This window comes from Agelaius tricolor, unplaced genomic scaffold (assembly GCF_023055355.1).
Source record: "Agelaius tricolor isolate 1412-34295 unplaced genomic scaffold, bAgeTri1.0.p SCAF_9, whole genome shotgun sequence".
Classification (NCBI taxonomy): Eukaryota; Metazoa; Chordata; class Aves; order Passeriformes; family Icteridae; genus Agelaius; species Agelaius tricolor.
In genome coordinates this window covers 44554885-44567709 of record NW_027269269.1, presented here as the reverse complement: position 1 = coordinate 44567709, position 12825 = coordinate 44554885, and the positions used below count along the sequence as shown (strand labels likewise).

General features: G+C 47.5%; 1 protein-coding gene across 1 annotated transcript; it reads left to right on the top strand.

Annotated features, from left to right (window-relative positions):
* Nucleotides 1-265: 265 nt before the first annotated feature.
* On the top strand, nt 266-12101 carry LOC139593100 (uncharacterized). Its single transcript, XM_071433752.1, has 6 exons — nt 266-1696; nt 2520-2798; nt 4237-4485; nt 7403-7540; nt 8123-8242; nt 9615-12101. The coding sequence occupies exons 1-6, from the start codon at nt 1636-1638 to the stop codon at nt 9773-9775; spliced, it is 1008 nt and encodes a 335-aa protein (XP_071289853.1). The 5' UTR covers nt 266-1635; the 3' UTR covers nt 9776-12101.
* The last annotated feature ends 724 nt before the right edge of the window (nt 12102-12825 follow it).

The following is a 12825-nucleotide window of genomic DNA, read 5'->3' as shown; positions in this document are numbered from 1 at the left end:
TCTGTTCTGTCTCGTGTCTCCACCACAGCACTGCAACCCCAAGCTCCACCAGCTTGCCCTTCAAGCATGAAGGTGAAATGAAGATGAATGTGCACATCCGAGGCAGATGGTTAGCCCCAGTCTTGCAGTGGTATTTGAGAGAGATTTTCTTCATGTTATTTCAGCAGCACAGAAGGAAATGAAAGTGTTTCTTACTGTAAATACTTTTTTCTCTCTCCCTTCCTCTGTGCTGCTGTGAGTGTCTGAAGACTCACTTCACTGCTGTTTCAGAGAAGTCTATTTCTGTCTCATCTTAGATCAATTTAGGCCTGTCCTATGCACATATGATAAAGACAGCATATTGCTGTGATAGGCTTGAACCAAATTTGTAAGTCTGGGACATTGGGAGCAGGAGGTGATGTGCTTCTTTACTTCATTGGTAAAGAAGTCAGAGTGGCCAAACCAGTGGCTAAAATGTGGAATTTTTCAAGCATAGCCAGATTGTTTGAAAAATAGTGCAGACCACAATGCAAGGGTTTTACCCACTTCTCAGAAATGTGTGTGTACCTGTGAATCCTCTATGTGGAGCTTCCTTAGGGGACTGTGTCTATATCTGTGTCCAGAGAAACAAAAATATAACGTTCCCAGCTGCATCCTGAACCCAGCTCTTGTAATTATTCCCCAGCACATCTGCTAAGCATCTGAAAGCATCCAGATGTTGGCTCTAAGGCTATACCAGTGTACTTCCTCCAGTGAGTGAGACAGTTCCTGCTGTCCCTGTGTTGTGTAACCCATTGTGGCACTCGGTGTAATGCCCAGTGTGCTTTAAGCCATCTCAAAAAGTGCCAAGTGTCTGGCCCTACCTGGCTCTCCAGATAACTGGTTCACAGGGCTTCTTCAGGATTGACTTTTCAGTTTCATCTCTGAGATTTGCACTCCAAACAGAGCTGGGGTGGCTTCTGGGCTATATTCAGTTTAGTTTTGCAATGCAACTTAATTTTCCATAAGCTTTACTCTGCCTGGGATGGAGTCTTTCCTGTATGGAGCCTTTCCTGCATGGCAGGTACCACTTAGTAACTAAAAGAGCCTGGCAAAGCTCACTTTGGCAACACAGCCTTTGGGAACAGAGGGAGAGCCTTGTCCCACACCTCCTTCCTGCTGGTGAGATGTCAAGGAGTGATCATTTTTAGTATTTGAGAAAATCAGTTGGTTTTCATGTACAGTGCTTTATCTGACTGGACTTTCTTCTCCCTGGGTGGGGATGCTGTACTTTGATAAACTAGGAAAGGATGAAAGAAATAGGTGTTACTCCTTTGCCTGCTCTGTTAGCACCTTCCTAAATGGGGTGAGCTGACCAGGAGATATTTTTGTCTCCCCTCACCTCTCAGCCCCACTCTCACACTCACAGCTGCCTTTGAGCTGCGGGACTTTGCAGAGCATATTGTGGCTTGCATTGGCTCAGCCCGAGTTCAGTCACCCAAAACCTTGCAGGTCTATTTTGAAACATCATTCAATCTGTCCACTATGGAGTTTCTTTTCTTTTTTTTTTTTTTTTTTCCCCCACTCTTGCTTCTGACATCATTTCCCGAGCACTAAATTCACCGAGCTCTGTAGCCAGATCGTCTCCTCAGCATATGATGCAAGGAGCTCTTTGAGATGGATTTCAGCTCTCCTTTGACTCTGCTCTGCTTGCTGGTGATAATAACTGTTACTCAAGGTAGGTAGGATTTTTCTTTATTGGGGTTGGCACAGGTTTGCCTAGATGAGCAGACACCCTAATTTTGCTCCAAGATCTTTTAAGGACGCTACCAGGTTTGGGGCGACATCAAATAGTGTAGCTGCAAATGCATGAAAGGGGAAGTCAGACCAAAGTAAGACAGATTATTTTTCCAGTAAAGTAACAATAACTAACAATATTGTACTTTCTGAGTGTCCTGTGTCTGGAGAAGCTTTTCAGTGGGGAATGTAAGGTCCTTGTACAGAGAGTGCTGGCTGGAGAGCGACGTGGTCCAGGTCCCAGCACTTGGTGTGACCTTGGGTTAGTCCCCAAGCTGCTGCCATTTACCCACCTCTGATTTACACACAACAGCTTAATCATGTGCAAGGGTACTGCGAGACCTGTTCGAGTTAAAACTGTGACCTTACTCTTCGGGTGAAAGCAGCTCTGCACCTGCAGCTGTTGTTTCTGCTACCCTCTGTGCAAGGTCCATGGCACTGATGCCCTGAGGACCTTTCTTTGCACAGTCTCTCATCTCTGATGGGGGCTGGTAGATGGTCATCTTAAATTTAGAGAGAGAAAAGACCAGCTGTTCAGCCTTTTGCTTCCCTGCTTCCCTGCTGTGCATGGTGTGCACACCATTCCTGTGCTGTTGAGGTGGGGGAAGTTGGACCTTACAGAAATCCTCAGATTTTCAATCACTGGTGATCCAACTTGTCCCTAGGGTTGGGTCTGTCCCTCTTATGTCTCACCTGGGCATTTTCCTTCCTGGGAGGCAGTCAGGAGGGGATGGATGGACATGGCAAGCTTGCTCTCCTTTCAGGCTCTGCCATCTGGACTGGTGCGCTCAGCGGCGACTCAGCAGTCTTTTCTTTGGAAATCCAAAGCCTGCAGAACTTCTCCAGCATGAGCAAGGAGGATAAGAAATGCTCTACAACTGTCCTAAATGATACCTTGTTGGCCAAGTGTGGCACTTCTGCTAGTAGATGGCTGAACTTAGAGAATGGCTCCCTGGTGCTGAGGAGTGTGGAGAAAGACGATGAAGGAAAATACGGATTTGTTTTTCAGAACACCGCCAGAAATTTTACACTGGAAGTATTTGGTAAGTGGCCTTCTTAGTAACAAAAAGCTTTTGAACTTGTTGGAAGCCTGATGCCTTGAAATTTTTCCAGAGAAACTGCTTGAGCTTGCAGGAGCTATAGGTGCCCCTGGGAGCCGTGCCAGTCTTCCTCCTGTCCCTTGTAGCCTCAGAATTCCTTCTCCCTTTTGTGTGCCCGCTCATCCATCTGCAGGCAGCAAAGACAGAAACAAAGTCACTTCTGTACAGGATCCAGCTCATTGCTTGGGTTAATATGGAGAAGGCTTAGGAGGGTTTGTCCTGCTGCTGAACAGTGCTCCAGGCAGACAGAGTGCGTTGCTCTGGTCCTCATCACCGCCGGTCCTTTTGCAGGGCTTTCACTTACACAGGCTTCCAAGATAAATGGAAGCACACAAAACTGTAATGAAAATGTCTGAGCAAACTGGTCTCAGTGAAGACAAATGAGCCCTTACACCTTTTGGGTGCAAACAGGCGGAACTGCTGTGCACAGTAGGTCAAAGATGTGACTCCTTGGTGTGAAGAACAGGGGCTTAGGCTGGAAGTAGTCAAAGACTGCAGAAGCATCCTGGCTTTAACCTCCATTTCAGTGGGCTTACTTTGGGAACATTTGCCTCCTCCTTCTGTTCTGTTGCCACCCCTAAGGCAGGGAAAAACTTTCACTGCCAACATGTTCCTGGAGGCAGGGAATTTTAACTGAAGATGATGTCCTAGCGCAAGAAAGTGATTTCTGAGCTTATTTCCATGGATACATGTTCTCAGTGTTACTCCTGCTGCCCCAAAACCATACCAGTTCCCTATCTAGTTTGTATGTGCTAAGTGGCAAGTGTAGGAAATAGTTTTGTTCCTTGTAGTAGACTGAAAGAGAGAAATTCAGGGGAATGTAGTAAGAGTAATAATGAATTCATTTATTTTAAAATGTCCTAGTCTGGGTATTGTATCTAATGTGTCTTGTGTTCGTGTCCATGTTGGCCATGATTTTCACCAGTTCCTCTCTAAAATGGAAGAAGGGGCAGAGTGACAGCAAAAGTACAAACCTCTGGTGGAGGGGAGGGCTGAAAAACTACAATTATCTGCTGATTTCAGAGGAGGGCTCTGGCTGGCACATGATTTGGATGTTTCCACCGTCCTTTCAGACCAGGGGCTTTTATTTTATTTTATTTTTTTTTTAATGTCAGTTAGGAAAATGACAGTATGCCAGATTTTGGTGGCATCCCCATAACAGAGATCAGGAATCAACCAGCAGTGTTGGGGTGGGCACTGTAAAGCATTTTAGGGCAGAGTGCAGGCATTCAAGAGATTGGTTACTTGTTTCTGTGCTGCCTTCATACAGTAAATGTGAGATTGCTGGGAAAGGAAGCTTCTGTTCTTGTTCACTGCTGAGTCCTCTCCTCACCTCTCTCTTTCCTCCCTGTCCCCCTTGCCCCATGCTGTGTGTGACCAGAGCCGACCATTGGTATCCAGTGCTTCCCTGATGGAACTGCAGAGCTCTCCTGCAACGTGGCCAGCAACGAGATCCTGGTCTTTAGGTGGCTCCTCAATGGCACCCACCTGAAAGCCGAGGGGGCTTGCATTAAGGATGCTGGGAAGAAGGTTCACCTGGGCAAAACTGAGCCTGGGGAGTTTGTGTGTGAGATTTTGAAGGGGAACAGTGTCACGAGGACCAGGCCCATTTCGCTGTCTTGCAGCTATGGTGAGTAATGGCATCTCCAGAAAGTCTTCCTTTTGGTCTCTTGCAGCAGCAGCAGCAAATTGAGGGGTTGTTGGTGTCCTCAGAATAACAAATTCTTCTGTCCTCTGGCATTTTCCTTCCAGAGTTACCAAATTCTGCCTTTAGAAAGTAACCCCTTGATTTCCTCCTCCCTCTTGTGCTTTGGACTGACACAGCCTACAACCACAGATGGGATAAGTTTGTTGAGGAGGTTCTTTTACCCAGCTTTGCAGCAAGGATGGATCTCCATCTGTTCTCTTTTCCTACTTTTTGGTGATGGAGATTTGCACCCTCCGGTGCACCAATCCTCTATGCTGCTTTAGAAGCACAGGCTGCTTCCTACTCTGATATGCATCCATGATCCAGATGCCTTCCAATTTCTGGCATCCCCATAAAAACCCTTCCACTGGTTCAGCCCTGTTGGTGCTGGACTCAGTTGAGGTGTTTTGCTTCATCTCTTTTCCCTTTATCTAGGCCAGAAGCACAAAATATTTTCTGATCTATACAAATGTCTCTCCATCAGCCCCATCCATCAGAAGTGGGTAAAGACACAAGCCATTTACTTATGGAATGTAGGGTTTTTTCCCCTGCATATCCTTGCTCAGACATGTAAGTCTGCGAGGAGGCTGAGACTTTATCCAATTGCAAGCTATTCGTAAATGCTGAGTATTCTGCTTGAATAAGGTCAGAGTTTAATGAGACAGGATATCTGGATCCTTGGGTATCATTTAATTTGCCCCTCCAGTTGTGAAGGTTCTTCTAATCTCTGGCAGCACAGATGGTTATCAAAGCTACAGGCATACCAACACTATAAGGTTTTTTACAAATTTCGCTGTAATTAGTTTAATCACGAATTGTGTTTGTGGGTTATTATTTGCTCCAGGCCAAGGGCTGAATTTGTTTTTTTTCCACTGTAGGTATGTGATCTATGTAAAAACATCCATTTGGGTGACCTGTTGGCTGATGAAATTAATTTTGAGTAACCAAAAACAATTTGGCAGAAATGCCGTAAACTTACCAGGCAACACAGGGCTCTGAACATACAAGATTCAGAAGTTAAGAAGTCAACATATATAAAAGGCTTTTATTGATTAATGACTTGTTTATTGCTTATTTTTAACACAATATTTTGTCTCAAAAAAGACCTTATTAACAAGTGGCAAATTTTTAGGAAAAAGATTCAGGAAAAAAATTTCCAACTTGTATTTTTACTTTTCACAATATTCTCTAAGCGTTCATCAACTAAAATAATTAGGGAAATTATTTCTGAGTTGCTGAAAGTTTTAAATTTTGAATATGGATTTTTTTTGAACTTGGCAATTGCTCTTAAAAAGAGTGGAACAAACACTCTGAAAATACCACAAGCACCTGTGTGCAGTTGTTTTTACTGTCCCAGTGAGTAGGTGGAGTATGATGGTGTGTAGTATATCCTGGAACATTTAAAATTCTTCCTAGTCTCTGGAGATATGGAGCAATTAGTGCTTTTGAGGGCTTGAAATAAGCTCCAAATGAGCCTGTTAGTTGCTGCTGTGCTGTGCAGGCACGTGTGCTGCTGAAAAGTAGTTAAATTATTCAGAAGGGGATGGCACAGCCTTACCTAAGGAATTTTAAGGAATTTATGTTAAAGTGGAGTTGTATGGGGTTTTTTTTTGCATATGGCAAGAAGCGTTTTCCTAGAGGCTGCCCCAGGCTGGGGGAGATGATCTCCGTGAAGGAGCAAGCCTGGATAGGTCTCTCTGTGCCCTGCACCAGCTGCCTGCTCAGCAGCAGTGACCGTGGGGGTCTGCCCCATCACAGCAACCCTGAGCAAGGGCTGCTGAGCTGGGAAATAATCACCAGTGACTTGTGCTGCCCTTCTGCTCAGCCATCTGCAGCCCTCGCTCCTGCAGCGTGCTCTGCTCTACAGGCTGGGCAGGGGAACAGGGTGGAATCCTTCCCCGAGCAGCAGCAGAGCCAGGGAAGGGTTTTTTCCTACAGCTCTGGCTCGAGTGGCCACAGTCTTGGTGTCTGAGGCAGTGTAGGCTCTGATGAGCCTGGCTCTGGGGTTGGTGCAGTCATTACATGACTGTCCTAAGCAGATTCTCTGATGCCAGCTCTGAGGGTGGATGCTGCAGCTTTTCCTTCAGCAGCAGGTATAGTGGAAGCAGGCGACCCCCCTGCCAGGGAATAATGCCCTCTGACTCTGTGATTGAGAAGGATGAACAATTGCTTCATTAAAACTACACTATATTACATTAATACTATATTATAACTATACTAAAGAATACTATATTATACTATACTACTGAAAAACCTGTGACTGTCTGAGACAGCCAGGACACAGCTCTGCGTGATTGGCTAATCACTCAAAACAACTTTCACCGGTGTCCAATTAACCAAATCACTTTGGGTAAACAATCTCCACAGCACATTCCACATGTGCAATAACAGGAGCAGTGAATAGAGATAAGAATTGTTTTCTCCTCTTCTCTCTGTACTTCTCACTGCCTTCCCAGGAAAAATCCTTGGGAAGTTGTACCTGCTGCTCTCTGTGGAGAGAACAGTGGCCACAAGGAGGTGCTTCCTTGGGTCTGCCTCCCTTGTTGAAATGTAGGATCTTTCAAATCACCACCTGCTCTGTTAAATTTGATAAAAACTTACAGGTTACCTCAGATGTCAGTGATCAGAGCAGGCAGAAGTGAGTGCACACAGCTTGGGCACACAGGACTCTCTTCCTAATGAAAAATTCCATGCCATAATTAGGCGATGTGGCATAAATCACAATGTGCCACAGCTCACAGTGCCAGCTGCCCTGATCCAAACTAAAGCAACAGGCTCTAATCTGGCTGCAGGGCTTCTCCCACAGGGAGAAAGGAGTTTTTCCACCACGGTAGATAACAATGCTGTGTCCTTCCTGCAGACCTGCTGCGGTACCCAGGGTTCATTTACATCCTGGCAGGCTGTGCAGCGGGTGTGCTTATCCTGCTGGTGGCTTTGCCTGCAGCCGTATGTTGCTGCATGAAGAAGAGGAGACACAAGTTCATCCCAGTGCCTTCAGGTGAGTGGGGAATGCTGTGACCCCCCTGTTATGAATTTTGGAGAGGACTGTGTGTGTGCAGTGGCCTTAGAGTAACCTGGTCTCAGCTGCGTGGCTGCTTGTCCTCCATCCAGCCTGTCCTCCCTTGACCTGCTGGAGCAGAAGTTCTTCTTGCTGATAGGCAGTCTCTATGGCCAGCAGAGTCTTGAATTAAACCTCACTTTTCCTTTATTCCTCTCACACTTGTGCCCTCACCCTGTGCTCCTGGCCAGAAGAAAAACCCACAGCAAAACCTCTCCTCTGGGCAATAAAATGGAACCTCATTCAGGTGTGATCCCAAAATGGTTTCTGATGGCAGTCCTCTGTCCCTGGGAGCAATCTGCCCATGCAGATCACCTCAAGCTGTGATCCTGGCAGCCTGGCCAGGCTGGTGCCTGGCAGGCTGGCAGTGACCACCCTCCCTTCTCGGCATCTGCCCGCTCCGGGAGCGGGGCCAGCACCGCTTCAGGAGGGGACACAAACACGTGCTGGGGTCTGGCCTCACAGCAGCCCTGCCAGGGCTGTGGGCACCTCTTCCTTCAAATCTCTGGTTTGGTTTCACAGAGGAGGAGAAGGACGATGGGTTAACAATGTCAGTGGTGTCTGGCGAAGGCACGAAGAGCCCCCCCAATGGAGACCGCGTGGAGGCTCAGGCTGCCCAGAGTGACCGTCCTGCCAAGCCTGGTGAGTGCAGAGACCTGTCTGAGGTCAGACACACCTTGTTTTGGGGGTACACAGTGTTTGTGTGTGGCTCCTGGGTGAGAGGTGGCATTAGAGAGGGGCCTGGGACATGGCAGCACAGGGAAGGAGCTGCACCTTCTGCAGGAGTTGCCGCAGGGCATTTTTCAGTGCCTTACTCGTTCCACGAGAGGCAGAGGCAGCCATCCCACAAGCATGTGGGTGCTGCCAGCAGGCTGTCTGTTCCACTATCTCCTGTGCCACATACCTCAGAAACAGCAATGCCCCCCCCCAAATCTCAGCAGTTTTCCTCTAATTTTCTCACCCTTCTCCCCTTCTCATCAGTAACATTTTATAAAAATTGGTGCTGTTTTTTAAGCAGTCATCTTCAGGACAGCAGCAGCCAATACGCTGAGCTGTAAACACAGCTAAATCCCATCAAAGCCAGAGGCTTGTGTATTTTCTTAAATTGAGGCTAGAGTGGGAATATGGTCACATTTTAAATTTTTCAAAGAAATTGAGCATAAACCCCCACAGCCTTAGCATAATATGGTTAAGAGTGTGCATTTTCAGAAATGTCCTGTTCTGTATGTTTTGATATTAGTACTCCACTTTTTGCATTATGTTTCCTTCAGTTTTGCTTCCCAAACAAAAGTGCTGGCAACACCTTGCCTAGTAATGCACCATCATCAGCTGAAGTAGGTTTAGCAGAGACATCATGAACTGGAGCAGCTTTACATAGGTCAGGTCATAGCCTGGTCTCAGCACTGCTGTCTCCATTTCTGGTGTCCTTCACTGCACCATGCACAGCCTCCTGTAGCTCTGCTGTGCTTTAAATCTAACCTTGGATGCTCTTTGCTCTGCTTTCAAAATATTATATGCTACTCATGAACACAGAGCAAGAAAGAGGAAAAAAAGGCCTTTCAGATCATTGTTTAATATTAATATACTTCAAGTGTAGAGCTTTTAATAAAAAAATCAAATATTATAAGTTTGACTAAAAAGTAGTCCATATTTAATTTTTTCACAATTAAGTAAAAAGCAGAGATGCATGTGGAAAGTAGGCAAGAATTAAATGTGTGCTCTTAGCCAGTTTGAATTATTCAAATATAAATGGATAGATTTTGGTACTAAAGGTTTGGTACTAAGGTACTTTGGTACTAAGAAGCCAGAGAGCTTAAATACCAAAGTGCCCTAAGGCATGATCCATAGCTCAGTAAATGAGTGGTTACAGAGAAAATTGAAATTTGACCTGCAGGTGCCTGGGGTGAGGGGACTGAGTGGATTAGGCAGCCTGCAGCATTAGGGACCAGGGGGTGGATTTCCATGGGGGTGAGCCACAGTGTGGGCACTTATAAACCATTTCTCCCTTTTCCAGATGCTGCCCAGATTGGTCAAGGTGTTGAGCCCCAGCCAGTGGCAGAAGAAAACTTAGCAGTGCAGATAGAAGCTGAGGAAATGCCAGCTGCTGAGGTCCTAGTTGATATGGAAAGCCAGGAAGATGCCTCAGACTGTTTCCCAGATCCAACTGATGACTGATCTGACATGCTTGCTGTTCCACCCTGAAGCCTGTGACACTTGTCCTTTGCATCCCATAGTCTCACTGTGTCTGGAAAACTTTAGCAGGGGAAAGAAGTGAGGTGTCAGACCTTCTGACCTCATTTTAAAAGAAAAAAGAAAATCCAGAGAAAAGCACACACATGGCTTCAAGGCCTGACAGGTTCACCAACAAACAAAAGGGGCAGCTCTGTGATGCTCTGCCTGATAACAGAGCTGCAGCCAAACTGAGGAGCCCAGGGCACAGCCTGCGATGAGAGGGCTCCTCCTGCTCCCTGCCCACCCCATGCCTTGCCTGCCTTTGCCAGCCAGGGGCAGGCACTGCAGGCAGGTTGAGGTGCCTGCCAGTGCCAGGCAGAAGCCAAGGGCTTGCCAGAAGTTTCCTGAGAAAGCCTCTTCTTGGGAGACTTCAGGGCAGTTTTTTTCCCAGGCCCTGCCAAGGAAACTCAAAGGAGGTCTCAGCTGGGTACCTGCTGTCCTGGGTGCTTACCTGAGCCGCTCCTCTGAGCTCCAGATCTGGCCCTCACCTCTTGCTGCCTGGAGCAGGAGCAGTGGTGGGGGCTTGAAATGTGCCATTTGCAGATGCTGTGTGCACACCTGGGGTGGTGCTGGCTTTGCTCCTCTCCTGGTGCCCCAAATGACAGAGGGTACAGGGCTCCTTTCCCCAGAACCCGCCTGCTTGGGCTGCCCCTGAGCTGTCACTTGCTTGCTTGCCTGCAGCAGGAGGGGGCTTGGGGCTGCAATTTTGGCAGAAACCTTGATTTTTAAGGCTGAGATTGTTTATCAATGCAAGCATTAGTGCCTTTAGTGTAATAGTTGAGCTACTGCAAGCTGATGAAGCTGGCCATCTGCCTGTGCATGTAGGCTTGTTCGGGGCTGTGTTCTTTGCACAGACAGCAGCAATTTATAAGATCTCTTAGGTAAGTCTTGCTGCTAGGCATGTCCTGTTCTGCTCAGGGGAGCTGTGCCTGTGCAGCAGCTGGGCTAGACCTGCAGGGAAGAAGGATGTGGTGAGGAGAGGGCAGGGATTCTGTCGCAGGCAGCTGAGTCCCAGCAAAGCTGCCAGGGACTGCAGGATGTGCTGCCAGAGCAACGTATTTACTGTATGAGACAATTTTAGTCATCAGAGTGAGGTGGTAAATTGGTTGTTAGTGTTAAATTAGCCTGCTGGGCTAGAAAGGAATGGTAGTAAAAGCAGAGATGGTACAGACTGGGACCAAAAGGGATGAGGAGGTGTGTACTGCATTCCTCTCCTCCCTTGTCGTTTTGTCCCTGTTTTATCTTGTGCCGACATGGTGAATCCCTTGGAAATGGATTTAAGGGATGCCTGGTGAAAGCCATCCAACGAGGGCTGCACCCCAGCAGAATCCAAACGAAACGGAGGACTTGTGTCCCAGGGAGGGAGCTGGAGGGTGGCTGCGCGCTCCCCTGGGACTCCTTCATCTCTGCCTGCTTGCCAGGGCTCTGCATCAGTGGCACCCAGCCACAGGTGATTGTTCTCGTTCTCTCCTTGTCCCGTGACTCTCTTTAGAAGATGTTTGGCTCCTGTGTGCTGTGTTGGTGGTGATTCAGCCTGTCTCTGCTTTTAAAGGCTGCCGTAGGAATCGGGTTTTCTACGGTAAGAGGGAGGTGATAATTATTTTCCTTACGGTGCTGTTCTAACTCCTTTCGGTACAAACATTCCTCAAAGGCTGTGAGTTGAATGACAAAAGAAGTGGCACGGAGTGCTTGGGGCGGCAGCGCAGAAGCAGCGAGGCTGGGTGGGTGTCACCAGAATGGGAGGACACAGTCAGCATTGCTGCACTTTCTGGCAGGGGCAGGAGGGGACACTCGACTCCAGCACATGCTTCAGAGGCTGATCAGTGCTCTGAGCAGACACTGTTTCACTGCTGAGGGTGAGAGAGCCGGGCCAGCCTTGTCCTGCTGGGCTGGGGCATCCCAGCTCCAGCTTATCCTAGTGCTGCCTTCCTGCTGCCAGCCCCGGAGGGCTGGGGGTGCCCATCACCACTGCGATGATCCCAGCCCTGGAAGGATTTTTCCCATAGAGGGGCAAGAGGTCTTTGTGAGACAGATTGAACCAGGGCTGGTTTTCTGTCCTTTACCACTGAAAGTGCCATTCCAGAGGGGCAAAAGGCTCTGTTACTGGGAGGTCAGGAGAGAAGTGATGCAGCCTGTGCTCTTCCTTTAACTGTATGTGTTCATGCCCAGCTACTGTTCTCTTTCTGGTGTTTTTTTTTTTCTTTTTCCATTCCCCCCATGATGCATTTTGTTCCAAATAAAAAGATCTGTTTTCTACCTTGTTTCAGAACTGTTTAGGTGTTGTTATTTAATAATTGTTTCTTTCTGGTTTTTACACAAATTACAGGCTTATTTTCAAATTCATACACAAACAAATAAAGCAAAGGTGATAACAAGTTATTGCTGACTTGGGTGGCCAAGGGCACAGAGATCACGAGAACATTCATCTGTAAGTCACTCCAGGAGAGGCTGTAGGACAGTGGCACAAGCTTGTCCCAGTTGGAATGTGTGTGTTAATGTGTGAGAACATCTGTGTGCCCCAGCAGCTCACCAAGCCCTGCTCTGGTACCTGTGAGCTGCAGGGCAGGGATGCAGGGGCATGGTCTGGTTTTACCCATCTTTATCAGTCTGTATTTTTTTGGTGGCACCTAAACCACCAAAAAAATACAGTGAGAGGATGTGGACTGCATTGCACCTTTTGCAAGAAAGCTTCTTCTCACTCTTAGACAAGTGAGCCCAGATTGTGGTTAAAAGGAATTTCCTGATAGAATCCTATCAAGTCCCTGGAGTTTACCATAACAGGTTTATCCCTGGAACACTGGTGTGACTGGGCATGGAGGGTCCTGCCCTGCAGTCCATGAACCCAGCACTCCCAGGAGCCATCTGCCTGAATTTCCTGGTGTTTTCCAGTCTGGCTATGGTGCTGCATCACCCAGAAAAGAGCAGGGACCCTTTCCAGCCTGTGTCTGACAGGAGAACAGGGTCTGGGTGTGGGTGCTGCTATCAGGAATTTG